The sequence below is a fragment of the Sorex fumeus genome, unplaced genomic scaffold (genome assembly GCF_029834395.1).
Source record: "Sorex fumeus unplaced genomic scaffold, SorFum_2.1 ptg000063l, whole genome shotgun sequence".
Classification (NCBI taxonomy): Eukaryota; Metazoa; Chordata; class Mammalia; order Eulipotyphla; family Soricidae; genus Sorex; species Sorex fumeus.
Window position 1 is genome coordinate 43,809,357 of NW_026606120.1, and position 25,536 is coordinate 43,834,892.

At 46.4% G+C, this 25,536-nt stretch overlaps 1 protein-coding gene across 1 annotated transcript in view; it reads left to right on the forward strand.

Annotated features, from left to right (window-relative positions):
* TRPV1 (transient receptor potential cation channel subfamily V member 1) overlaps positions 1-25,536 on the forward strand; it is a 36,997-nt gene that overhangs the window by 4,597 nt on the left and 6,864 nt on the right. The window contains exons 7-14 of the mRNA XM_056127724.1: positions 2,509-2,667; positions 4,335-4,430; positions 6,076-6,146; positions 19,005-19,170; positions 19,583-19,649; positions 22,378-22,691; positions 23,167-23,294; positions 23,834-23,949. Of these exons, the coding sequence (XP_055983699.1) occupies positions 2,509-2,667; positions 4,335-4,430; positions 6,076-6,146; positions 19,005-19,170; positions 19,583-19,649; positions 22,378-22,691; positions 23,167-23,294; positions 23,834-23,949 (1,117 nt within the window). The remainder of the gene's footprint in view (positions 1-2,508; positions 2,668-4,334; positions 4,431-6,075; positions 6,147-19,004; positions 19,171-19,582; positions 19,650-22,377; positions 22,692-23,166; positions 23,295-23,833; positions 23,950-25,536) is intronic.

The following is a 25,536-nucleotide window of genomic DNA, read 5'->3' on the forward strand; positions in this document are numbered from 1 at the left end:
ATGGCTCATATCTCATTTATTCTCTCTGAATACTTTAGTCACACAATAGGTATCAAATGATGTCCCCAGGACCAGAGAGATGACCCAAAGGGCCAGAGCACGTTCTTTGCATGTTTAGCCCTAGATTCAATTCCTGGCACCATTACGGTGTCCTGAACAACACCAGGAGTGACCCCTGAGCACTGAGCCAGAAGCAGTCCCTGAGAATCAGGACCTCATACATGGGACACATAGGAGACTGTGTCATGACAAAGCCTCATCCCCTGTTCCTCTTGTCCTTCCTTCCTTCCTTCCTTCCTTCCTTCCTTCCTTCCTTCCTTCCTTCCTTCCTCTCTCTCTGCCTCCCTCCCTCCCTTTCTTTTTCTTATTTTTGGGCCACATCCTGCAATGCTCAGGGCTTACTCTGGGTTTTGTGCTCACGGATCACTCCTAGTGGGCTCAGGGGACCAAAAGGGGTGCCAGGGATTGAACCTGGATTAGCTGTGTACAAGGCAAACTCCCTACCTGCTGTACTATCTCTCTGGTTCCCTCTTGTTCTTTTTCTAAAGTGATGCTCTGAGTCCCTGAGATCAACCTGGGACCTTGAGTCTGTGCTCTGGGTGATAAGGAGCTTCTGTGCTGTGTCCCACACAGAGTCCAGGGGTGGGAGGGCCTTGCTGTGCTTTTCCTTGTCTGTACCCATCTGGCTGCTGTGCTGAATCCAGACCTCTGGCTTAGAGTAGGGAGCCAGGTAGGTCCAGATAGGAAATGGCCTCAAAAAGAACTGAGGTACTTGAGGCAAGAAAAAGGCCTTGGTTCATGGCTGCCATTGTTGCATCTCTGAAGGCTCTCAGGGGGCTAGGGTGCAGTTTGGGGGCCCTGAGTAAGAGCCACATGCCTGGCAGAAAGAAGAACAAATCTTCTCCAGAGAGTAAGTCTTCCCCACAGTTAGAGTTTCTCTATAGGTTTCTTGAGGCATCAGGGAGTTTTTCATTCCTGAAGGTATTCAAGAAGACACTGAAGGACCAGTGCAATAGTATAGTGGGGAGGCTTTTGCCTTATACATGGCTGACCGGGGATCCATCCCTGCATCCCATATGGTCCATCTAAGCAGTGCCAGGAACAATCCCTGAGCACAGATCCAGGAGTAACCCCTGAGCATCACTGGATATGGCACTGCCCCCAACTCCTGCCCCCCACGCCCCTCCCCCCAAGACACTCAGCAGAGGCATTGCTGGGGTAGATTGGGCTGCAGGTGTGGCTTGGGTTCACTGGCCTAGAAAAGCTAAATGACATGATTTGGGTTCATCCACCCAAGAGATGCTTGAATTTTATTTTATTATTATTATTATTATTATTTTTTTGCTTTTTGGATCACACCCAGCAAACCTCAGGGGTTACTCCTGGCTCTGCACTCAGGAATTACTCCTGGCGGTGCTTGGGGGACCAAATGGGATGCTGGGAATGGAACCTGGGTCGGATGCATGCAAGGCAAATGCCCTACCCGCTGTGCTATTGCTCCAGCCCCAAGAGATGCTTGAATTTTAACTAAGATCTCCTTTGACCCTAAACCGTACACGAAATGGTGCTATTCCAGGCACTCTGTTCGCCCACTCCAAAAAGACTTCTTGATTCTCTTAACTCTTGTGTAGGTAATCATCTACCTTGCCGGAAGGATGAGAGCTGGAAATGGGAGATATTAGGATCCCAAGAACCCTTCTCTGCCTGCCTCCATCTTCTCTCGAGTGGCCTCATGCCTGGCTGGCTGTGCCTAGATTGGCCTCCTTCCATTATTGAGGGAATAAAAAGGATGAGGCTCTTGGGACAGGTGTTAGAGATAATGGGCATAGAGTGTTGGGCAAGAGTTGTGAGCCCCTAAGAGTCAGCAGGCACTCATGGTTGCTGGTCCACTTTCATTCCTTGTCTGTTCTCTGTAAGAGCCTGGGCCTGCGCTTTGGGCCTGCGACCCCCCAAGCCTGGACCAGGTATGGTGGGTGAATATGAGGGTGTGAGTGTGGGCATGCAAGCTGGTTCCTAGTGGGGAAGTGAGACTCACCTCTCCCTTTCCCAAACCAATTATTTAATCTTATTGTTTTAAATTCTATTTTTCTTTTGGGTGAGGAGGGTGGGAGTGGGGACACACCTGGCAGCGCTCAGGGCTTACTCCTGACTCTGTGATTAGAGATCACTCTTGGTGAGGCTCGGAGAGATCATATGTTGTGCCAGAGATCGAATTCAGGTCAGCCACATGCAAGGCAAGTGCCCTATCCACTGTGCTATCACTCTGGCCCTACTTTTTTCTTTTTTTTGCCTTTTGGGTCATACCCGGCAATGCACTGGGGTTACTCCTGGCTCTGCGCTCAGGGATTACCCCTCACGGTGCTCAGGGGACCATATGGGATGCTGGGAATCGAACCCGGGTTGGCCGCATGCAAGGCAAACGCCCTACCTGCTGTGCTATTGCTCCAGTCCCATCTGGCCCTACTTTTAAAGCATTTTTTTTTAAATACTTCTGTTTGCTCCCCTCAGAATCGCCATGACATGCTCTTGGTGGAGCCACTGAACCGACTCCTACAGGACAAATGGGACCGATTTGTCAAGCGCATCTTCTACTTCAACTTTTTTGTCTACTGCTTGTACATGATCATCTTCACCACAGCAGCCTACTACAGGCCTGTGGAAGGCTTGGTGAGGTTCTGGGCTCAGGGCTTGGAGGAATAGGGAAGAGGTGAAGGACCTGAGTCTCCAGATTTAGGCTGAGCCCTGGACCTCCAACTCTCTGGAGACAAGGAAGGGTCCTCAGGAGGTCCCAGTCTGCCCAGCACTGGCCTTTCCTCAGGTCACCCCAGTGACCGATGTCTCTGCTGTTCTCAGTCCAGTTCTCATTTCCCCATTAGCTAGTCCCTCAGCCTCAGGATTGTGTTAGGCTAAGTGTATTCAGTCACTGAATGAAAAGGGGAAGCATTAGGTCAGAGAGGACTAGGGAATGAGAGGTCACGATGCAACTGTCCCCTGCACCAGATGTCCAGAGCATCATGGGACAGTAGGAAATCGTGCCTGTCCCCTATTGGTTCTCTCATTTGCTCCTAATTTCTATCCTGGCCATAAAGATGTTTTTATTGTTTTGGCTGCATCAGGTGGTGCTCAGGGCTTTCCTCTGGGTCTGTGCTCAGAGATCACTCCTGGCAGTGCTCAGGGGGCCATATGTAGTGCTGTGGATCAAACCCAGGTCAACCACATGAAAGGCAAGTGACTTTCCCACTGTACTACCTCTCCAAGTCTGGACAAAAAGTTTTATTTATTTATTTATATATTAAAATTTTTTATTAAATCACTGTGAGGTACAGTTACAAGGTTTTATGTTTGAGTTACAATCATACAATGATCAAACACCCATCCCTCTGCCAGTGCACATTCCCCACTACTAATCTCCCCAGTATACCCCCTTTTCCCATCCTCCCCCTGCCTCCATGGCAGACAATTTCCCCCAAACTCTCTTTCTGCTTTTGAGCATTATGGTTTGCAATACAGATACCGAAAGGTTATCAAGGACATAAAGTTTGGAATGCTTCTTCTGGGTCAGACCCTGGGTCAGCCATCAGATAAACTTGAGACCAGATTTTTCCTCTGCCAGGAGTCATGAACCATGCATGAGTTTCCCAAATTTTTTTTTCCATTCAATACCCAAACAGTGAATATGCTGCCTTTATTTCCAGGGTGCCTTGTGCATCAAATTGAGTTTTAAAAAAATTCAACTTTCCAAGGTGAAACATGATTTCTATTCACCTAGTAAGGTTATTTAGCAACTTGGTTTTAAGATAAACAAGAAAAGCGCTAAGAAGAGAAGCTGGTACAGTAGAGCTCATGCAGTGTCAAATGTCAGCTTGAAGGAATCCAGTTGATGATGGCTGAAAGTGTGTGTGTGTGTGTGTGTGTGTGTGTGTGTGTGTGTGTGTGTGTAATGTTTCTCCCTCCACATTTGTAGAAACCTTGACAGCCTTGGGAGGCTAGGCTAGGCAGGGACTATGGAAGCAGTAGGAAACTCATGGTTTGGGGTTGTTAGTGTGCCCGCACTTCTGCCCTCATGCTCCCTGCAGCATGGAGACAGCATGATGCTGGAAGGATGCTCTGTTTGGCCCTGGAGGCTGCCACTTTGGGAACCAGCTCCCACAATGTGGCCTCCTGGCAGGTATCCCTCTAGTAATGTCTTGTCTTTATTTGTGTCTCCCTGGACTGAGGCGGAGCCTCCCAGACAGGAGTTGGGACTCCCTCTCAGGGCTGCGTACCTGCTCAGTGCTTGTCAAACCAATGCTGGAACTAAGGAGCAGCATCACTAACTTCTCTGCACCTTGCAGCCTCCCTTTGAACTGAAACACACCGTTGAAGACTATTTCCGAGTCGTTGGAGAGATTCTTTCAGTGTTGGGGGGAGTCTACTTTTTTTTCCGAGGGGTAAGCACTTCTTTCCATGTTGTGAGTTTCTGCTGCCATTGTATGAAGAAGTCATGAGGCTAACTGGGTGCGCCCTCACACCTGAACTCACTGGACAGGCAGTGGCCCTGCTCAGTGGTGGAGAGGGTACAGGTGAGGAGGCGGGATCTCAGGCTTTCTCAGACTTTCAGAGATTGGGGGTGGCGGTCCTGCTTAGTGGATTCCCACAGGCCCAGAGTCAGGGTTTATACATGACAACTCATTACAGAAGAAGAGGGGATGCCTATTAAGGGACTGGATCTTGACCCATGACTGATTAATAAATGGAAATAATTCATTGCAGTTAAGAATAATAAAATATTTGGTCTATAGTCTACTTTCAGCATGCTTCTCCCATCCTGGGAGAGAGAACAAAAGGGAATACCTGCCACAGAGGCAGGGTGGAATGGGGGGGGGGGTGGGGGGTGGGAGGGATACTGGGACCCGTGGTGGTGGAAAATGGGCACTGGTGGAGGGATGGGTGTTTGATCATTGTATAATTGAAACCTAAGCACAAAAATTTGTAAATCTACAACTGTACTTCATGGTGTTTCACTAATAAAAATTTTAAAAAAATGGTTAAAATGGTAGAAGTTATATATCTATTCTACCAAATAAAGATAAATATTTATTAAGTTGGAAAAAAGAATAATAAAATAAATCTGCATATATTGGAACAATTTTAACAGAAAACTCATAATACATATTCCTAGGCTAGTCTTCAAATAGATCAGCAGGTGCCAGAGATCTAATGCAGAGCCTTAGACGTGTAAAGCCTGGGCTCTACTGTGGAGCTACATTCCCAGCTAAAATGCTGTTCCTGGAGCGAGTTCAAAGGACCCAGCTATATAATTTTTGTGACCCTAGGGATTGAACACAAATCCTCCCACATCTGAACTACATTCCCAGTCAGTCTCTTCGCATAGGGGACCAACTATCAATAGATGAGTTAGAAATCTGAGCGCAGATTTTGAGATTATTGTGCTTTCCTTCCAAATCTTTTTGATCTGAACTATACCCCACCATGATTTTTTCTCACTATCTTCCCTTTATGGAGTTTTTTTTCAGATGGTCAGACTTTCTTCACATAAACAATTCTCTTTATTTTTGCATGCACAGTGATGATATCACAAAGTCCAAAGTCACAGCAGGTAGGGCAGGATGCAGAAAGCAAGCCTGGTCAACACAGGATTAACCAGAGGGAGGGAGAGGAAGAAGTGTGTGTCTAGGAGAATTCAGTGGGTCCCAGAATGTTCATCTGGTAAGTTCCTATCATGGAGAGTGCCTATTGGTTTTTACTGTAATCCGTGCTTGAAGGAAATGAGGGATAAAAGCACAAATTAAAAAGAAGAAAAAATAGCCCAATCCCATCATTCAAACCAAACAATTGATAAATGTTTTGGATTTCCTTTTCTGTTTTTGCTTCTAGGTATGTCTTTCCACTTTGTAGTTTACAGAATTTCTCCTGACTCAGTTACATAGCATTTCCCCACTAGCCAGTCCCCTGCTCATCCTCATAAGCATCTGGGCATTCATGCTGTAGTGCTGCTGTTTAGAAAGCATTCTGTGTGCTTGCTCACCATTAACCACTCTTAATTATTTTTCCTTTTACTCTCTTTACCTGCAGATTCAGTATTTTCTGCAGAGGCGGCCGTCACTGAAATCCTTGTTTGTGGACAGCTACAGTGAGATTCTATTGTAAGTGATGTTTGGACTTTTCTGCCTCAGTAGTAGAGAGCATCTTTTAGCATGGTCTAGGCCTAACAGACATGTGATTAGTTGTTAATTGTTCATTAAGAGTTTGGTGGGTAAATGGACACAGAGGGTTCACCTTGTGCCAGATATTCACTAGATATTGGGGAATGACAGACCCATTCCCAGACTCTTGGGGTGTTGAGTCTGAGTTATATATTCCTCATTCATTTTCCTTATCCATCTGCAATTCACTGAGTTGGCACTGGAATATTGAAATAAAATAGACTTGGTTCCTGTCTTAAAGAAATTTTCAATCTTAGAGCAGAGGTTTTTTCAGCTTTATGGGCATTTTGGACTGCATGATTTTTTTTTTGTTATTGTTTTGGGGTCACACCCAGAGCTTAGGACTTACTCCTAGCTCTATGTTCAGAGATCATTCCTGATGGGGCTTGGGGGACCATATGGGATGTTGGGGATCAAACCCACTTAAGGTGCATGTAAGACGAGACCCACTGTCTATTGTTCCAGATCCTGGACTGCATAAATCTTTGATGGAGGGATGCTGTCTTGTACATTGTTAAATGTTTAGCAGAATTTCTTATCTCTACTCACTAGATACCAATTGCCCTTTCCCTATTTTCCTGACTTAACAATTAAAATCACTTGATCACTTCAGTTGACATCCCCTTACTCATTGACTTGCTCGAGTGGGTGCCAGTAATGTCCCCATTCATCCCTGTCATGTGCTAGTATAGCCCAATGGCATCTACTCGCTCCAGGAACACAAAGAGCCTCAAACCAATTGTTCAGGGTCTTGACAAAGAAGTCTGACTATCTCGTAGGTGGGCGGCCAGGCGATCTTTTGACGTCCCATGGAATCCAGTAGGTAACAGCTCTAGTCCAGTGGTCGTCTCCAAATCACATTACGTGTCCGGCCCATCTGATTTTTGATGCCTTGGCAAACGAGACAGCGTCCCTGATTCTTGATCGTCAACAGAGATCATCAACAGAGAACTCTGGATCTTTCTCTCACTTGAGTGAAGAGTGATACTCCAAGCATAGCTCTTTTGATTCCTCTTTGGGAGACCCGAATAGCATTCTCATCCTGTTTTTGTAGGGCCCAGGTCTCTGAAGAGTATGTTAATTCAGGAAGAACAGTGGAATCAAAGAGTTGTGCCAGAGCCAGAGCTTCTTTGTCCTCTTAGCTATTTCTTTGATGCTCCTGAAGGCATTCCAAGCCACTCTCTTCCTCCTGCGCATTTTAGGTGCCAGGTCATTCGTCATGTTGAGTTCTAGACCTAGGTACACATAACTGTTGCATTCGGAGATGTTCATTCCATTGAGAGCGGATGGAACACCAGGAACGAGACCGTTTCTCATGAACATTGTCTTCGTGAGATTCAGCTGTAGTCCGACCTTTCCACACTAACAATTAAAAATAGCTCCAGATATTAGCTGAATTGATACCCCCATTACCTCATTATCCCCCTGCTTGAGGGTGTGTATTCAAAATCTTAGAAATCTCTACTTTCAGGGAAGACAGACAAGCCAAAACACAACTTCTGGGGCTGTGAAGGAACAAAGGGACATTAGTGGAGGGAAGTCAACCCTAATGGTTGTGATTAGAACACTGTACACCTAAAACTGAATGATGAATAACTTTATAACTCATGGTGCCTTAATATTAAACAATTTTAATGTAACCCCTCCCAACTCACACAACTTAAAGATAACATGGATATCACAGGTATTTCCTTTCTGCATAAAATTAGTCAGGGCAAAGAGTTCCAACTGGCTTTCAGATGAGACAGGATCCTTCTCCTGAAACCTGTACTCATGGTCCTTGCTCTGATTCTCAATCTTCTTTATACTTAGGCCTTGCTCTTCTTTCCCGGGAAATGGAACTGGAGTTACTTTCTTATTCTACTGTGGTTAGTGTGTTCCTAAAACTAACAATCCCCATCATTTCACTATAATATTGAGATATTAACCTATTATCCCCAAAGGGTTGAGTCAAGCACATATTGATAAGGTTTGCTGATTTGTTTTATAAGAAAGCATTGTTCTCCAATATAGTGCTATGCCAATATGCTTAAATGTTAAATTTCTTTTTAACATTCTCACAATGTCTTTTGGATTAAAAATTTAGGAGTAATAAAAGGCTTAGAGCTCCCTGGTCATCTCTTCCCATTCCCTATGTCCCTTCTTAGGGACAACTGCTGTCTATCTGCTCTTCTAGCTATTTCTTCTGACATTTGTGTGGTTGATGAAGATTTAACACCTTTTAACTGACTTTCCTTTGCTTCCCATCCTTTCGTCTTTCAACATGGTTTCAAATTATTTTTGTGTGCTGGATAGTACAAGGGTTAAGTCAGTTGCCTTTTATGTAGCTGACCTTGGTTCATATAAATCCCTAGCATCATCCTTCGAGCACCACCAGAAGACACTCCTGAGCACAGAACCAGGAATGTCCCTGAGATCCACTGGGTGTGATCCAAACCCCTCCCTTAAATAATTTTTGTTTTATTAAGGATTCAGGATTTATATTCTGGATACCTATGAATTATTTATAATCAAGCTTTTTAATAAATTGTCTTGCTTTCTGTTTCTCCTACACTCTAAATGCCATCCTTCTCTTGCTCCTTAGAATCTCTCTCTCTCTCTCTCTCTGGTTTTTGGGCCACACCTAGTGTTCTAGGACTTACTTCTGGCTCTGCACTCAGGGAACAGTCCTAATGGGGTCCAGGGGACTATATTGGGTACTGGAGAGCAACCCAGATTGACCACATATAAAGCAAATATCCTAACCACTGTACTATCTCTCCAGCCCTTTTTCTCTTCTCTTTTGGGTTAGCTCTTTTTTTACTTTTTTAAAAAAATTTTATTTTCATAAAGTTATTCACAATAATTGATTACATTCAATATTTCAACACCAATCCCACCACCATTACATCTTCCTACCACCATTCATTCATTCATTTCATTCATCATCCTGTTAATCGTCGATTGCCTCGAGCAGGCCCCAGTAACGTCTCTTTCATCCTAGCCCTGAGATTATATTCAAGGCTTTTTAGGAGAATGAGACCCATCATTGTTACTGGTATTTGGCATATTTGGTGCGCCACGGGGAGTTTGCCAGACTCTGCCCTGTGGGCAGGCTATATTCGATATTTCAAATTTTCACCATTATTTCAAATTTTTCCATCACCACTAAAACCTGCCTCACAGTAAGATGCTAGATAATTTATTTTGTATTTCTTGTTATGAATAGCATGAGATGTCACGCAGCTGTGAAAGCTGCCACACGCTCCTGGAATTCTAAAATTTTAAATAATTGAGGGAGTATGGTGCCACCAGCAGGTCAATCTCTACCTGTGAGGTGAGTGCATCAGCAGCCTGATGGCACCGTCAGACTTTCAGATACCCCAAAATTGCTGCTGTGCCTTTGGCCAGACCCCAAAAACTTGGGGCAAAGTTTACTAAGAAGGTAAATAACCAAAAGTTAGGTATGTGGGAGACACACCCACAAACCACCTCTGGCTCAGCTATATAATTGGAGGCATGACCTCTTTGGTTCCTGATCGAACTGTTTAACAGCCATGATCCCAGAGACTCAGAAACGAATCTCAGAACCCAAAGGCTTTTGGCAGAAATGCGTCCTGTTCCTGCAGTAGGCTACTGGCACTGGACCACTCCAGGTGGGAATAGATTTCGTGCCTTGGCCTGTTCCCCCTGGTGGCCTGGTGACCGCCATCCTCCAGAGGCCACTGGACAGTCAGGTTTGGGCCTGCAGTGACGAGACACATGGGACCTCACCAGATGGGGTTGGAACTGGCCCTTTCCTCCCCATCTCAACGAGACCCTGAGTCGCTGCATACAAAATGCCTCTCTGGCTCCTGATCAAGCTGCTTAACGTCACGACCCCAGAGACTCAGAAACAAATCTCAAAACCCAGCGACTTTTGGCAGAAATGCATCTGGACTGCATACATGGTGGCCACCGTCTCAGAGCTTATTGAAAAGCCAGGTATGAGCCGGCGGTGATGGGGCAACTGCAGTCTCATTGGAAGGGGGGCAGTACCGGCTCATCCTTCATGCCCTACCGAGGTCACGAGTTGCCCCCCCACAAGCGGCTCTCCAGCACGGCCATGGCTCAAGAGGCAAAAGGACTTAATCCAGAGCCCGGCAATTGCAGCAGAAAAGTGAATGGACCATGCATTAAACTACGGTGCCATACCTCCCCGGGAGGGAAAGGGTGTTGCTCCCTTCTGCCTCCCCTCCTCCCCCCGCAGCAAGGTAGCCACCACCTCAGCTTATTGGAAAGCCAGGTATGAGCCAGCAGTGATGGGGCAACTGCAGTCTCATGGGAAGGGGGGTGGTTCCGGCTCGTCCTTCATGCCCTACCGAGGTCACAAGTTGCCCCCCACGAGCGGCTCTCCGGCACAGCCATAATACCAGACGCACAGAAACCAATCTCGTAATTATCTGGCTCTTTGCAGAAATTCAAAATCGCGGCCGTGTGACATTATATGATTCTTATAACCAGCTATAGAAAACAAAGTATTTCACAATGCCTTTTCTGCCATTTTTATTGTGGTGGGGGAATTCTAAACAATAATGCTGCATCTTTTGTTTGAAATAATGAATGTAATCAATGTAGAGAAGAGTTTAGTAGAAATCATCTGCCTCACAGGCTTTGGGAGGGGTGGGAGGGGGGTATATTGGGTTTCTTGGTGGTGAAAAATGAGTACTGGTGAAGGGAAAGGTGTTTGTTTGATCATTGTATGACCGAGACTTAAACCTGAAAGCTTAGTAACTTTTCCCACAGTGATTCAACAAATAAATATAAGAAGAAAAAAAAATAAATAAAATTATGAAAAAAAGTAAGGTGGAGTTCATGTCCAATTCAATCAGCTAATCAGTGGCTGAATAAATAGCAGTACTCCTACATAAAAATAAAATAAAATAAAATAAAATTTTAAATAATTGGGGTCCAAAGAAAACTCTGCATCAAGCTTCTTGGTTCCGAGATTCATTTGTGAGTCTCTGGATCATGGCCATTAATGCACTTAAATGGACTCTTTTTTTTGAACACTATCATCATCTCTTCTTTTTCTGGTTTACTCTCTCTCTCTCTCTCTCTCTCTCTATCTCTCCTCCTCCTCTTTTAAACTGGGGGCATTCTCACCCCCCAAAAGGAAGTACATAGTAGGGAAAAGTGAAATTAATTTTCTTTAGATTCTGGTATCTCTGAAAGATGTACCATAACTTAATATTTTGATTGAGTTTGGTTGGGTAGACAATTCTTTTTTCTTTTTTTGGCTTTTTGGGTCACACCCAGTGATACTCAGGAGTTACTCCTGGCTCTGTACTCAGGAATTACTCCTGGTGATGCTCAGGGGACCATACAGGATGTTAGGGATTGAACCTGGGTCAAGCGTGTGCAAGGCAAAATGCCCTAGCTGCTGTACTATAGCTCCAACCTGGGTGGACAATTCTTTAAAAAATTTTAAGATATATGGGCCTGGAGTAATAGTGTATTGGGTAGAGCATTTGCTTTGCATGTGACCAATCTGTGTTTTGAGCTCAACATCGCATATGATCCCCCTATTCCCACCAGAAGTGAGTTTAGAGCTGAAAATAAGCCTAGAGCACTTCTGGATGTGACCCTCAAAATGACCAAAGAAAAAATTTGAAGTTATTTCTCCATTATTGCCTTGGTTCTAGTATTAAATATGGCAAGTCCAAAGCCATTCTTATTTTATATCCTCTTTTAAGTTCACTCGATCACTTGACATCCCATTACTCATCAATTTGCTTGAGAGGGTGCCAGTAATGTCTCCACTTGTCCCTGTTGCATGCTAGTGTAGCCCAATGGCATCTGCTCGTTCCAGGAACACAAAGAGCATCAAATCGATTGTTCAGGGTCTTGACAAAGAAGTCTGACTATCTTGTAGGTAGGCGGCCAGGCGATCTTTTGACGTCCCGTGGAATCCAGTAGGTAACGGCTCTAGTCCAGTGGTCATCTCCAAATCACATTACGTGTCCAGCCCATCTGATTTTTGATGCCTTGGCAAATGAGACAGCGTCCCTGATTCTTGATCGTTGACAGAGATTGGAACTCTGGATTCTTTCTCTCACTTGAGTGAGGTGTGATACTCCAAGCATAGCTCTTTCGATTCCTCTTTGGGAGACCTGAATAGAGTTCTCATCCTGTTTTCGTAGGGCCCAGGTCTCTGAGGCGTATGTTAATGCAGGAAGAACAGTGGAATCGAAGAGATGTGTCCAGAGCCGGAGCTTCTTCGTTCTCTTAGCTATTTCTTTGATGCTCCTGAAGGCATTCCAAGTCACTCTCTTCCTCCTGCACATTTTAGGTGCCAGGTCATTCATCATGTTGAGTTCTCGACCTAGGTACACATAACTGTTGCATTCAGAGATGTTCATTCCATTGAGTGCGAATGGAACGTCAGGAACAAGTCCGTTTCTCATGAACATTGTCTTCGTGAGATTCAGCTGCAGTCCGACCTTTCCACACTCACAGTCGAAGTCAGCCAGCATTTGTGCCGCTTGGCTGATGTTTGGTGTTATAAGAACGATGTCATCAGCGAAGTGGAGGTGGTGTAGTTGCCGACCGTCTAACTTCACTCCTATTCCTTCCCATTCCAGTCGTCGCATGAAGTTCTTGAGGGTGGCACTGAAGAGTTTCGGTGAAATGGTATCACCCTGCTGAACCCCTCCCTTGACGTCGATGATGATCACTTTCTTGTAGAATAGTGAGATCCTGGTAGTGAATCCATAATAAAGCTCACGGAGGATCCTGATGTATTGAGTTTGAACACCCTGTTTTGCTAGGCCTTCGATGACTGCTTCAGTCTCAACAGAATCAAAGGCCTTTAAATCAATGAACGCTAGAGTGGCATCTTGAACTCCCGAGAAACCTCAATGAGCTTGGTTACTATGTGGATATTGTCGATTGTTCTGAATCCTTTTTGGAACTCGGCATGGTTGCTTGCATGGTTGTCCTTCATCTAGTGTTCTGCCAATCCTATTCAGGATGACTCGAGTGAATAGCTTACAGACAACAGGCAGATCGGGTGATAGTTGCCAATGTCATGGATGTCTTCCTTCTTGTACAGTAGAACAGTCCTGCTAATTTTCCACTGGGACGGAACCTTGCATTCAGACAGGTAGCGTGTGAAGAGCCGAGCCAGTGTATTGATGAGTACTGATGGCAGGTTCTTCAGGTGTTTAGGTCTGATCCTGTCTGGGCCGGGTGCTGTTTACTTCTTTACCGATGAAATGGTGTGTCAGATTTTGGAAGGGAGAAAGTTGGGAATGACATATCCATCCTGTGAAAATTGGTACGTGGGCAGGTGGAAGTGGCTATCGAAGAGATCCGAGTAGAAGTCATGGATAATCTTCTCCATTGCCCTTCTGGAAGATGTGATAGATCCATGAGGATAGATCCATCCTCTCTTAAGTTATGTTTTTATTTTTCTGTTGGTTATCTATAGTTTCTTCTTTTTGTTCCTGCTTTCCTAAAATGTAATAATGTGTCCTGCTTGATGTAAATTGTAAAATAGGAACCTCTCCAGTGCTCAGAGGCCTAGGCTGTCATTGTCATATTCAGTGTGGTGGTTTGGGCCTGGTGGTTTCAGCCCAAGAGGTGCTGAGGGTTGGGGTACATGTGTATATAAGGGATCAAACTTGGGAACACATGAATGCAGAGTGTGAATTCTACCACTTCAGTGCTCTGCCCAGAATATTCTGGGGATTTAGCGGGCTTTTCTAGTATGAAAATTTATGTCCTTTAATTTTGGAGTGTTTGCTTGAAATTTTTTTTCCCTTGAATTTTTTTTTTTTTGCTATCTCTTCTGGGTCTCTGTGGATTTATGTGTTGATCTCTGAGCTAGTCTTAAACAAGTTCTTGTATTTTTCTCACATGTAATCTATCTTTTTATCTATTGGTTTTTGAGCCATACCTGGACATGTGGCAGTTTTTAGGGCTTACTCCTTGTTCTGCATGGAGGGATCACTCTTGGTGGGGCTCGAGGGACCATATGGAGTTCTGGGGAAGCTGCATGCAAAGCAAATGCTCACCAGCTGTACTATTGCTCCAGCCCTTGATCTATTTCTTTAACACTGGATTTTTTTATGAGAGGTTTAAATTAACTTTAGTTATAACCTTTTAAATTATTATTATTTCATTGATATTGATACTTTTTTGTTTTAGGGGATAAAACCCAGGGTTTCATACCTGCAAAATGTTTGCTCTGCCACCGAGATACCTCCTTGCCCCCTAGTTGGTTATTATTATTATTTGTTGTTATTATTATTATTAGTTTTTGGGCCACATCTAGTGGTGCTCAGGACTTATTCCTGGCTCTGTGCTCAGGAATTACTCCTGGCAGAGCTCAGGAGACCATATGCGGTGCTGGGGATCAATCCTAAATTGGTTGCATGCAAGGCAAACATCCTATCTGTTGTATTATCTCTCCAGCTCCTCTAGTTTATTATTTCTGATATTTTATTTTTTGGGGGAACACATCTTGGGGATGACTTCTGGTTCTGTGCTTGGAAATGCTCCTGGTGGTGCTCAGGGGATTACAGGAGGCCAGGGTTTGATGCCAGGGATCAAACCCTGGCCTCCTGCATACAAACCCTGTCCTCAATTAATTGAGCTATCTCTTGGGTCTGATATCATGTTTTTAAATGTTCTTTTGAAAATTCTGTCTATTCCTTGTCACTAGCCTCCCATTGTTGGCTCATGGATGTAATATTTTCTTTTGTCCCTCTAAGCTATTTTTTTTCTTTTTGGGTCACACCTGGCGATGCTCAGGGGTTACTCCTGGCTCATGCACTCAGAAATTGCTCCTGTCAGTGCTCAGGGGACCATATGGGATGCTGGGAATCAAACCCGTGTCGACCATGTTGGCTGCGTGCAAGGCAAACGCCCTACCTGCTGTGCTATCGCTCCAGCCCCATGTCCCTCTAAGCCATTAAGATAATTTTGCATAGACTTTTTTTGAAGTTTTTTTTTAATTACATAATTTATAAGTTTTTTTTTTTTTTGCTTTTGGGGTCACACCTGGCGATGCACAGGGGTCACTCCTGGCTTATGCACTCAGAAATCACTTCTGGTGGTGCTCAGGGGACCATATGGGATGCTGGGAATTGAACCCGGGTAGGCCGTGTGCAAGGCAAACGCCCTACCCACTGGGGCTGGAGTGATAGCACAGCAGTAGGGCATTTGCCTTGCACGCAGCCAATATGGCCGACCCGAGTTCGATTCCTCTGCCCATCTCGGAGAGCCCAGCAAGCTACTGAGAATATCTCGCCCGCACTGCAGAGCCTGGCAAGCTACCCGTGACGTATTGGATATGCCAAACACAGTAACAACAAGTCTCACGATGGAGGCGTTACTGGGCCTGCTTGAGCAAATCGATGAACAACGGGAGGACCGTGACTTTTTTTTTTTTTTTTTTGCATAGACTTTCTTTTCAAGGTATTGTTTCCCCCTTTGTTTTTCTCTCTTTCATGTAAGAGGTTATTTTCAGGATAACTGGAAATCTCTGAAGTCTAATTAATAGTGATGAGCTGAAAAGCTGCTTGGAAGCTTTTAGTGTGTGAATGAGGTTTTTAAATATTGAACTTTACTATAGGCTGGCCTAGACAAGTTGTTCATTAGAGACTATCTAAAGTCAATCTAATGAATTCTTCCTGCTTTTGTGAGATATCAGGGAGAACAATTTTTCACTGGAGGGAAGCAGTCTGTCCTCTAGTTTCTGAGAACTAAATAGAGAAGAGGACTTTCTGTAATCTATATAGCACATTAACAACATAATTATTATTTTTTTCTTTTTTTAATGTAGGAGTACTGCTATTTATTCAGCCACTGATTAGCTGATTGAATTGTGCATGAGCTCCACCTTACTTTTTTTCATTTTTTATAATTTTATTTATTGAATCACCGTGAGAGCAGTTACAAAGCTTTCGGGTCTAAGTCTTGGTCATACAATGAAACACCCGTACCTTCACCAGTGCCCATTCTCCACCACCAAAAACCCCAGTATACCCCCATCCCACGCCCTCCCCCTACCTGTGGGGCAGATTATTTCCACATTACTCTCTCTCTACTTTGATCACATTCAATATTTTGTCACCAGACCCACCATTATTATTTGAGATTTTAGCCCAACACTTAGATCTGCTGAAAAGGCAACAGTAGACAATTTGTGTTCTATTGCTGGTTATGAATAACATATGATGTCCCGTGGCTGCAGTAGAGCCAGTGATTTTGAAATTCCAAATTTTAACACTAAATCTGGAGGGATTTCTGCCAAAAGCCACTGGGTTTCGAGATTTGCTCCTGAGTCTCTGGGATCATGGCCCTTGAGCAGCTTGATCAGGAGCCAGAGAGGCCAATCGTGGGCAATGACTTGGGGTCTTGTTGGGACGGGGAGACCAGGACTGGCCTCACCCCCATCCTGTGAGGCCCAACAAGTTTCATCACTGCGGGCCCAGACCTGACTGTCCAGTGGCCTCTGGAGGATGACGGCCACCAAGCCTCCAATGGGGAGCAGGTGGAGGGACAACACCCTTTCCTCCCTGGGGTGGCCCAGCGACAGTAACCTACTGTGGGGTCCGGCCGCATTTCTGCCAAAAGCCGCTGGGTTTCAAGATTTGTTTCTGAGTCTCTGGGATCATGGTCATTAAGCAGCTTGATCAGAAGCCAGAGAGGTTGTTCGTGGGCGATGACTTGGGGTCTCATTGGGGTGGGGAGTACAGGCCCGGCTCCACCCCCATCCCGTAAGGCTCAACCAATTTCGCTACTGCGGGCCCAAGCCTGACTGCCCAATGGCCTCTGGAGGATGATGGCCACCGAGCCGCCAGGGGGAAGCAGGTGGAGGGATAGCACCCTTTCCCCCCTGGGGTGGCCCAGCAACAGTAACCTACTGCGGGGTCTGGCTGCATTTCTGCCAAAAGCTGCTGAATTTCGAGATTTGTTTCTGAGTATCTGGGATCATGGCCATTAAGCAGCTTGATTAGGAGCCAGAGAGGCCGTTCATGGGCGATGACGTGGGGTCTCGTTGGGGTGGAGAGGACGGGTCCGGCTCCCCCCACATCCCGTGAGGCCCTGCGTGTCTTGTCACTGGAGGCCCAAACCTGACTGTCCAGTGGCTTCTGAAGGATGGCGGCCACCGGGCCGCCCAGGGGAACAGGCCAAGGCGTGAAATCTATTCCCACCTTGAGTGGCCCATCACCGGTAACCTACTGCAGGGACCGGACGCATTTCTGCCAAAAGCCGCTGGGTTTCGAGATTTGTTTCTGAGTCTCTGGGATCATGGCCATTAAGCAGTTCAATCAGGAACAAGAGAGGCCATGCCTCTAATTATAAAGCTGAGCCGGAGGTGGTTTGTGGGTGTGTTTCCCACATACTTAACTTTTGGCCGTTTACTTTCTTGGTAAACTTTGCTCCAAGTTTTTGGGGTCTGGCCAAAGGCAAAGCAGCAATTTTGGGGTATCTGGAAGTCTGAAGGTGCCATGAGGCTGCTGATGCACTCGCCTCACAGGTACAGACTGACCTGCTGGCGGCACCATACCTCCTCAACATAATTACTTTTTAAATCATGCAGCGACACTTTCGTTGGGTCCAAATGCCTGTATTTGATCTTTTTCAGAGGTAAAACCTCCACTCTGCCATATTTTTTGGTCCTTCACCTGCCCTCAAGCATCGCGGAGCATTTGGAAACCTCTTGATGCAGAGTTAGCTCTAAACTTTCCCCTCTGCTGGCTTCAGATTTGACTTTTTTGTGTCTGCTAACATAGTCTCTGTTTCCCCTGCTCTCCAGATTCCAGGGGACTTTATTTGCCACCCAGCAACCTTTTACCTACGTCAGCTACCATCAGTTCTTGTTTGGTCCGAGATTCTACAAAGGCAGAGGAAGACTTTTCCTTGGCCACAGAACTCAGTTAATGGGCCGCTTCATTGATAGACTCATGTCAGCACGTGGCTCCTCATGCAGAGAGGAGGAGAGGTGGTAGGCAGGGCCTGTGGTGGGAACACAGCTGGGTTCCCTGAGGAGGAGGCTTTGATGAACAAATGATGTGAGGTGAATGGGTAAAGAGGGGAGCACTGAGCAGGCCCCTTGCTAGGATGGTGCCAATTTCCTCCACTCTGCTTAGGCCTTCCTCTCAGGCAGCCCCAATGGACTCAGACACTGAGGCACATTTCCCCAAGGCTGTGGTCCTAGTTTGAGGGTATGAGCTGCAGGCCTACCTGTTGATTTTTAGGGAGCATGACCTGTCCCTTCTCACAGCTTGATCTCCTAGACTTTCTTGGTCTCCTAGAATTTCTTTTGTCCAATGAGGCCATTTCTGGAGACAAGGCAGAGAGGTTATTGGGGTTACAGCACCTGTTCTTCAGTATTTCATTTCTGATTTTTTCCATTATAATTATTATTATTTACACTTTTATTTAAATTTACATTTTAGGCACTGTGATTTTCAAAGTTTTTGACAGTAAAATTTCAGTAATACAATGTTACAATTCCAATCCCAACACCAGTGTCAGCGTTCCTCCTGTTTTCCCCTCTAACTCTTCCATGCATGAAATATAATACACATATATGTGGTCTAGCTGTTCTTGCCTGATATTTATACCTGTGATGTGTAAAGAATAAGATTTTGCACTCCTACCCTCCAATCTTGGGAGTGACGTTGCTCCCATGCTGACCCAGCACCTACCCTGGCTTGGGGCTTCTGAGGACAGATCCAGGCAGCTGGGTGGGGCCTCCATTTCTGAAGGGGTGCCTGGCTCCGACATGCCCTTACACTAAGCTTCCTGTCCTTCCACCTTCAGCTTTGTGCAGTCACTGTTTATGCTGGGAACTGTGGTACTGTACTTCAGCCGCTGCAAGGAGTATGTGGCCTCCATGGTGTTCTCCCTGGCCATGGGCTGGACCAACATGCTCTACTACACCCGTGGCTTCCAGCAGATGGGCATCTATGCTGTCATGATTGAGAAGGTGGGTTCCATGTGGATTCCAGTCTGTTGACTTATGTCTGCATGGGGTCAGGGTCGCATAACTTCTGTCCATCCTCAGAATTGTCTGGATAGGTGCAGACTTCATTCATCACCCACTTTCCCAGTGAATCTCCCATGAATAGGACAACCTGGCCTTGAGCCAGGCTTGAGGGCTCACCTGAAACTTGACTCCCTGTCTACATACAGGCCCTTCTCACCCATCAGAACAAAGGCTGGGTGGGGAACTGAACAGTTACTCCCACAGGACATTGAGAGCCAAGGAGCCAAGACCCTGTGCATGCTCTCTGATTCTACTTGGGCTCTAGAGGGACTGCTAAGGTCAGCAATGCTGGATTGCCTTATGGCCCTCCTGGGCCTAGCCTTGGTTCTCATAGGCCTGCTCTCCCTTGCAGATGATCCTGAGAGACCTGTGTCGCTTCATGTTTGTCTACCTCGTATTCTTGTTCGGGTTTTCCACAGGTAATGAACTTTTGGGACTGGTGGAAGGCTGACTTTCTGTTAACTTCAGCTTCCAGAGGTCTCTGCAGGGATTGGGGGTGGGGTGGGGGTCGTCTGAGGTGAAAGAGAAGATGGACAAGGGACACACTGGAGAGAGTAAGGGAACCTGGAAATGTGACTCAGAAAATGTTGGAGTAATTTTTGAGGGACAAAGTACACTTTGCTTGTAGGATAGTGACATTTTAGGCCATTTATTTAAATTTATAATTTACTTATTTATTCTGTTTTTGGGCCATGCCCAGATGTGCTCAGGGTTTTCTCCTGGCAATGTGCTTAAGGATCATTCCTGGTGGGGCTTGGGGGACCAAATGGGATTCTGAGATGGAACCTGGACCAGCCGTGTACAAGGCAAGCTCCTTAGGCATTTACCTTTCTCTCTGGTCCCTGGATCATTTATTTTTAACTTTGAATTTGGACATAATTTCAGACTTTCATAAAGGTTTCAGGAATAGTCTAGGTAACTCCTCTATAGTCACACTCCCTAATTTTTACATTTAAATGAAATTAGGCCTTCCTTTCTGACTTTTGTTGTTGTTATGATTGGGGCTTGCACACACTAGTTTGTGGGCATGCCAGGGGATGCCCATGTAGTTGTGGCAACTGCATGTGTGCTCATGACTCTTGAGTTGTGACGTTTCTCACAGACACATTGCTAGTTCAGGTTGTACACTCGGTTGTGGTATTTGCATGCTTTAGTTGTGCTGCTTGCCAGACTTCTCATACTTCAGCAAACCTTTGGCTGCAGGGTACTGGGGATTACACCAATACTTGGTTATGGTTCTTGGAATCCCAAATGGCAGAGCTGCTAGGATCATGCTGGGTGCATGTGAGGTGGGGCTGGGTATTGAAGTCTTGGTCTTCTGTTTGTAGGCAGGTATTCTCCTTCTGAGCTATCCCTGGACCCTAATTATGTATGTATTGTTATCCCATCCCCAGCAGTGCTTAAAAGGTACTTCTGGGTTGGTGGCACTTAGCAATGCTGGGGGTGTCCTGCAGGGCAGTGGATTAAGCCAGGTCTCCTGCATCTAAAGCATGTTCTCCAGTCTTTTGAGCTATTGCCCAGATCCCTAATTTTGTGTTTTAAAAACATGTTCCCTCAACATCACCCCCATATTTTAATTAAAAAATTATTAAAAATTAAATAAAAAATTTAAATTTCGATGTTATGGTTTGAAATAGTATTATTCATTTGTCTTAGGCCTTCAATATTACTGTACTACACTCACCACCAGAGTGCCAATACACATTTCCATTGTCCTGAGGGATCTTTTTGGCTGCCACCCTCACCCATCGTCTCCGCCCCTCCCCCCACTGCTTGGCAGTGAGTTCTGTTGGCAACAGTTTGGGGTTTGCTTTCATTGGCCATTGTCCATTCCCTTACTTGTTTCTTTATACTCCATGTGTGAGTGAGATCATCAGGTATTTGACTTCCTCCTTCTGATTCACCCCATTTAATATGACACTGTCTAGTTCCATACAAGTTGCAGTGAACTGAAAGAGTTCATCTTCTCTTTGAGCTGAACTCTATTCCATTCTGTTTATATGTACCATAGTTTCTTTATTCACTCATCTGTCACTGGGCGCTTGCCAACCCCATTCTTCAAAACAAATAAGCAACAGTTTGGGAGTAAGTTGCAAACACGATCAGCTCATTATTACTGTTTCCACACAGCTCTGGCACCTGGTCTGAAGGAAGGGGTTAGACCAAGAGGGTTATGCCATTTTCTGGATGTAAACTAGGAGGCACTAGGGAGAACTAGGGAGGCACAATTTCTATGGAAGCTTTTGGGCATCAGACCGCTTGTCCAAAGAAGGGTGTGGAATTTGGGGAGAGGCCCCTTTGCTCTGAGCTTCTCAGCAAGTGTGGCCCTTGTCCAGGACTGACAAGCAAGTTTAGGCACATCACGTACTATACCAAGCCTGCATTCACATTGCACATTTATATTCATTTTAATTTTTTAATGGTAAAGTTTATGTTGTACCAAAGTATCTTCTGATGATCCTGATAGTTTGATAAGGCAATGCCTCTTCAAATGTTGATGGGGGTATGTACCATCAGTGGCTCACATTGGAGGTGGCCTTTTTGTTTTGATTTTGAGCCACACCCTGGAAGTGCTCAGGACTTATTTGTGGCTCTGTGCTGAGGGCTCACTTCTAGCAGGCTTTGGGGCCATATGATCGCACCCGGGTCAGCTGTATGTTATCCATACTTTCTCTCCTGCCCCGTGGATCTGGCTCAATTAATACAAATGTTAGTAGTATTGGGCTCGAGAGATAGCACAGCGGTAGGGCGTTTGCCTTGCACGCAGCCAACTTGGCCGACCCGAGTTTGATTCCTCCGCCCCTCTTGGAGAGCCCGGCAAGCTACCGAGAGTATCTCGCCTGCACGGCAGAGCCTGGTAAGCTCCCCGTGACCTATTCGATATGCCAAACATAGTAACAACAAAGTCTCCAATGGAGACGTTACTGGGCCCGCTCGAGCAAATGGATGAACAACAGGAGGACCGTGACCGTGACCGTGACTGTTAGTAGTATTGTCAACATATTAAATAAAAATTTCTGCAAAGGCACCTCCTGGTTGAGCTTTCCTGCTAAGACCCATCTTGTGGGGTCAGGGGGAGTAGGTGGGAGGGTGTTTGGGAGAGGGTCTTGGATCCCCTGTGGCTCTCCTCCACCCCCTGCTCTGCAGCTGTGGTGACGCTGATTGAAGATGGGAAGAATACCTCAGTGGTGTCAGACTTCCCGTTGCCCAGGCGAGGATGCCGGCCCCCCGACAGCAACTACAACAGCCTGTACTTCACATGCCTGGAGCTTTTCAAGTTCACCATTGGCATGGGGGACCTGGAGTTCACCGAGAACTATAACTTCAAGGCTGTTTTCATCATCTTGCTGCTGGCTTACGTGATCCTCACTTACATTCTCCTGCTCAACATGCTCATTGCCCTCATGGGCGAAACTGTCAACAAGATTGCGCAGGAAAGCAAGAACATATGGAAGCTGCAGGTGGGTCAGTTGCTGGGGGCTGAGCGGCAGGAGGCTTGAGTTGCTCTGTTACTGCCTTACCCAGTTGGGTACGGGCAACCTGGAAGGATAGGGGGACGGGGCAGGAAGCACTATGAGCTTGGGGGGTTGGGCACCAGCCTCTCCTTTTGTTGACACTTTTCTGACCCTTCTGATGGGGTTTCACCATCAATTAATGTTCAGAGCCACTAATTTTGACTGGGGCTGGTCTGAGGCAGGAGGCAGAGAGCTCAACTCCAGGGAATGCCTACCTCAGAGAACTTTGATCTGGGATGGGACTCTTACCCTAGATTTAAGGGATCAGCTACTATGAGGCAGGCCCTGAGAGCTGCATTCAGCAACCAGCAGCGTAATGAAACCGCGGGATCAGCTCAGAGGTGCTAGGGGTGGAAGAGCTTGGAGAGGGGCATTCTGGCAGCCAGAGCCAGTCAGTGAAGGCACCCCCTGCCTTCCACAGAGAGCCATCACCATCCTGGACACGGAGAAGAGCTTCCTTAAGAGCATGAGGCGGGCCTTCCGCTCAGGCAAGCTGTTGCAGGTGGGATACACACCTGACGGCAAGGATGACTACCGGTGGTGCTTCAGGTAACCTCCATGAGGGAGTACAAGCTTGGGGAGCTCTGGGGTTCAACTCCAGGCCCAGGGACCTACCTCCGGCCAGCTGTGGGTTTCAGAATCCAGTGCAGAGCTAATTGTGAGCATTGGGAACACCCCGGAGCTGCTTGTGGGTACAGAGAACTCACTTCAGAGCTCTAGAGCCAGCTCTAAATTCAGGGGCAATGGCAGGGCTTAACATGGAACTGGAGACCTGCCTGGAGCCAGCTGTAGTGGCAGGCTTGATTGCAGACACAGGGGAACCACTAGGAATTGAGCTCTCCAGAATGATCTTCCAGTTCTCCAGGTCAGAACCAAAGATTCATATCGAAAGGCTTGGGGCACCACAGTCTGATTCAAGAACAGCCTGCAGGGGCCAGTACCCCCTAAGCAGGCCGCCCTCTGTCTCTTCCTTACCACTGTGGCCTTCGTCCTTATCTCCCCTTCAGTGGGGCCAAGCCCTGGACCTGGAAGCAGGCCATGGCACCTTTGTGGCCTGCTGCCTGCTCCCACTCTGCCTTGCCCTGCAGGGTGGACGAGGTGAACTGGACTACCTGGAACAACAATGTGGGCATCATCAATGAAGACCCAGGCAACTGTGAGGGCGTCAAGCGCACCCTGAGCTTCTCCCTACGCTCAGGCAGAGGTGAGTTGTGAGGGAAGGGGACCATGACATGGAGGTGACATGATGTTGGGCTAGTGAAGCCTTGGGGTCCCCGGCTTCTTGCAGACCTTTCTGTCCCCACAGCCTGGGTGCTGGAAGTGTCTCTCCCCCACCCACCCCCACAATCTCCTGCATGCTTGTATGTGCTCATAGCTGCTGCCTGCCAGTGTCCTGGTCCAGGCACCTGTCTGCAGTGCCCTAGAGGAGGCAACTCAGCCCACATTTGCCACCTGGGCAGCAGTCCTGTGTCTCTGTCCTATTCCTTACATCACGGACACAAATAGGGTCACATGACCCTCAGTTGTGTGGGCGCATGGACAGGCAGAGGAAGGATGGGTGAGAGAGTTACAGCAGAAAAGCCCCGTGAAAAACCACTACAGACAAGAGTTCGTTAACAGTTACTGGCAATTGGGGTCAGAGTGATCGTAAAACAGGTAGGGCGCTTGCCTTGCACAAAGCGCACCTGGGTTTGATCTCGGCAACCCATACGGTTCCCTGAGCCCACCAGGAGTGATTCCTGAGTGCAGAGCCAGGAGTAAGCCCTGAGCACACCAGGTGTGCCCACCCTTCCCCTACCCCCCACAATAAAAGGTTACTGGCAATCAATCAGCAGGAGTTATCAGATTAAAGGTCTACCTGACTACATTTACTTATAAAGGAAACAAACCTAGTGGATATTGACTGTGTCCTGAGCTGTAGTTATATTCCTGCACTGTCTTTGTTTTTGTTTCTTTTTAAAATGTGATAGAGTGAAGCCTGGTGCTAATCTCAAGAAGGGTGCTTGCCTTGCATGTTGTTGACCCGAGTTTGATTCCTGGCACCCTGCATGGGTCTCCTGAACCCATCAGGATTGATCCCTGAACACAGAGCTAGTAGTAAGTCCTGAGCATTGCCAAGTGTGGCCCCCAAACAAAAATAAAAACAAAAAATATGGTAGAGTGTACTGAACATAAAATTTGCTATTTTGACCATCTTTTAGGTTGTTATGGGCCCACACCTAGTAGTGTGGTGCTTTGGGCTACCAGGACCACACCTGGCAGCATAGGGATCAAACCTAGGATCTCATATCTGGGAGACATTTTTTAATTTTATTTTTTTTATTTTTCATTAGTGAAAAACCATGAGGTACAGTTGTAGACATAAATTTTTTGTGCTTGGGTTTCAGTTATGCAACGATTGAGTACCCATCCCTCCACCAGTGCCCATTGTCCACCACCAATGATTCCAGTATCCCTCCCACCACCCCCCTTCCACCACCCCTCCTATCCCCGCCATCCCGCCCCGCCTCTGTCGCAGGGAATTCCCTTTTGTTCTCTCTCTCCTTTTGAGCGTTGTGATTTGCAAAAGAGGTATTGGATGACAATCATGTTCGGTCTATAGTCTACTTTCAGCATGCATCTCCCATCCTGGGCAGATCCTCCCAACACCCTTTACTTGGTGTTCCCTTCTCTATCTGAGATACCTTTTCCTCTGGGAGACATTTGCTCTAGCACTCGAAACACCTTTCCAGACCCATTTGAACCACTTTTGAAATACAATCTGGTGGTGCTCCAGGCTAATACCAGGCAG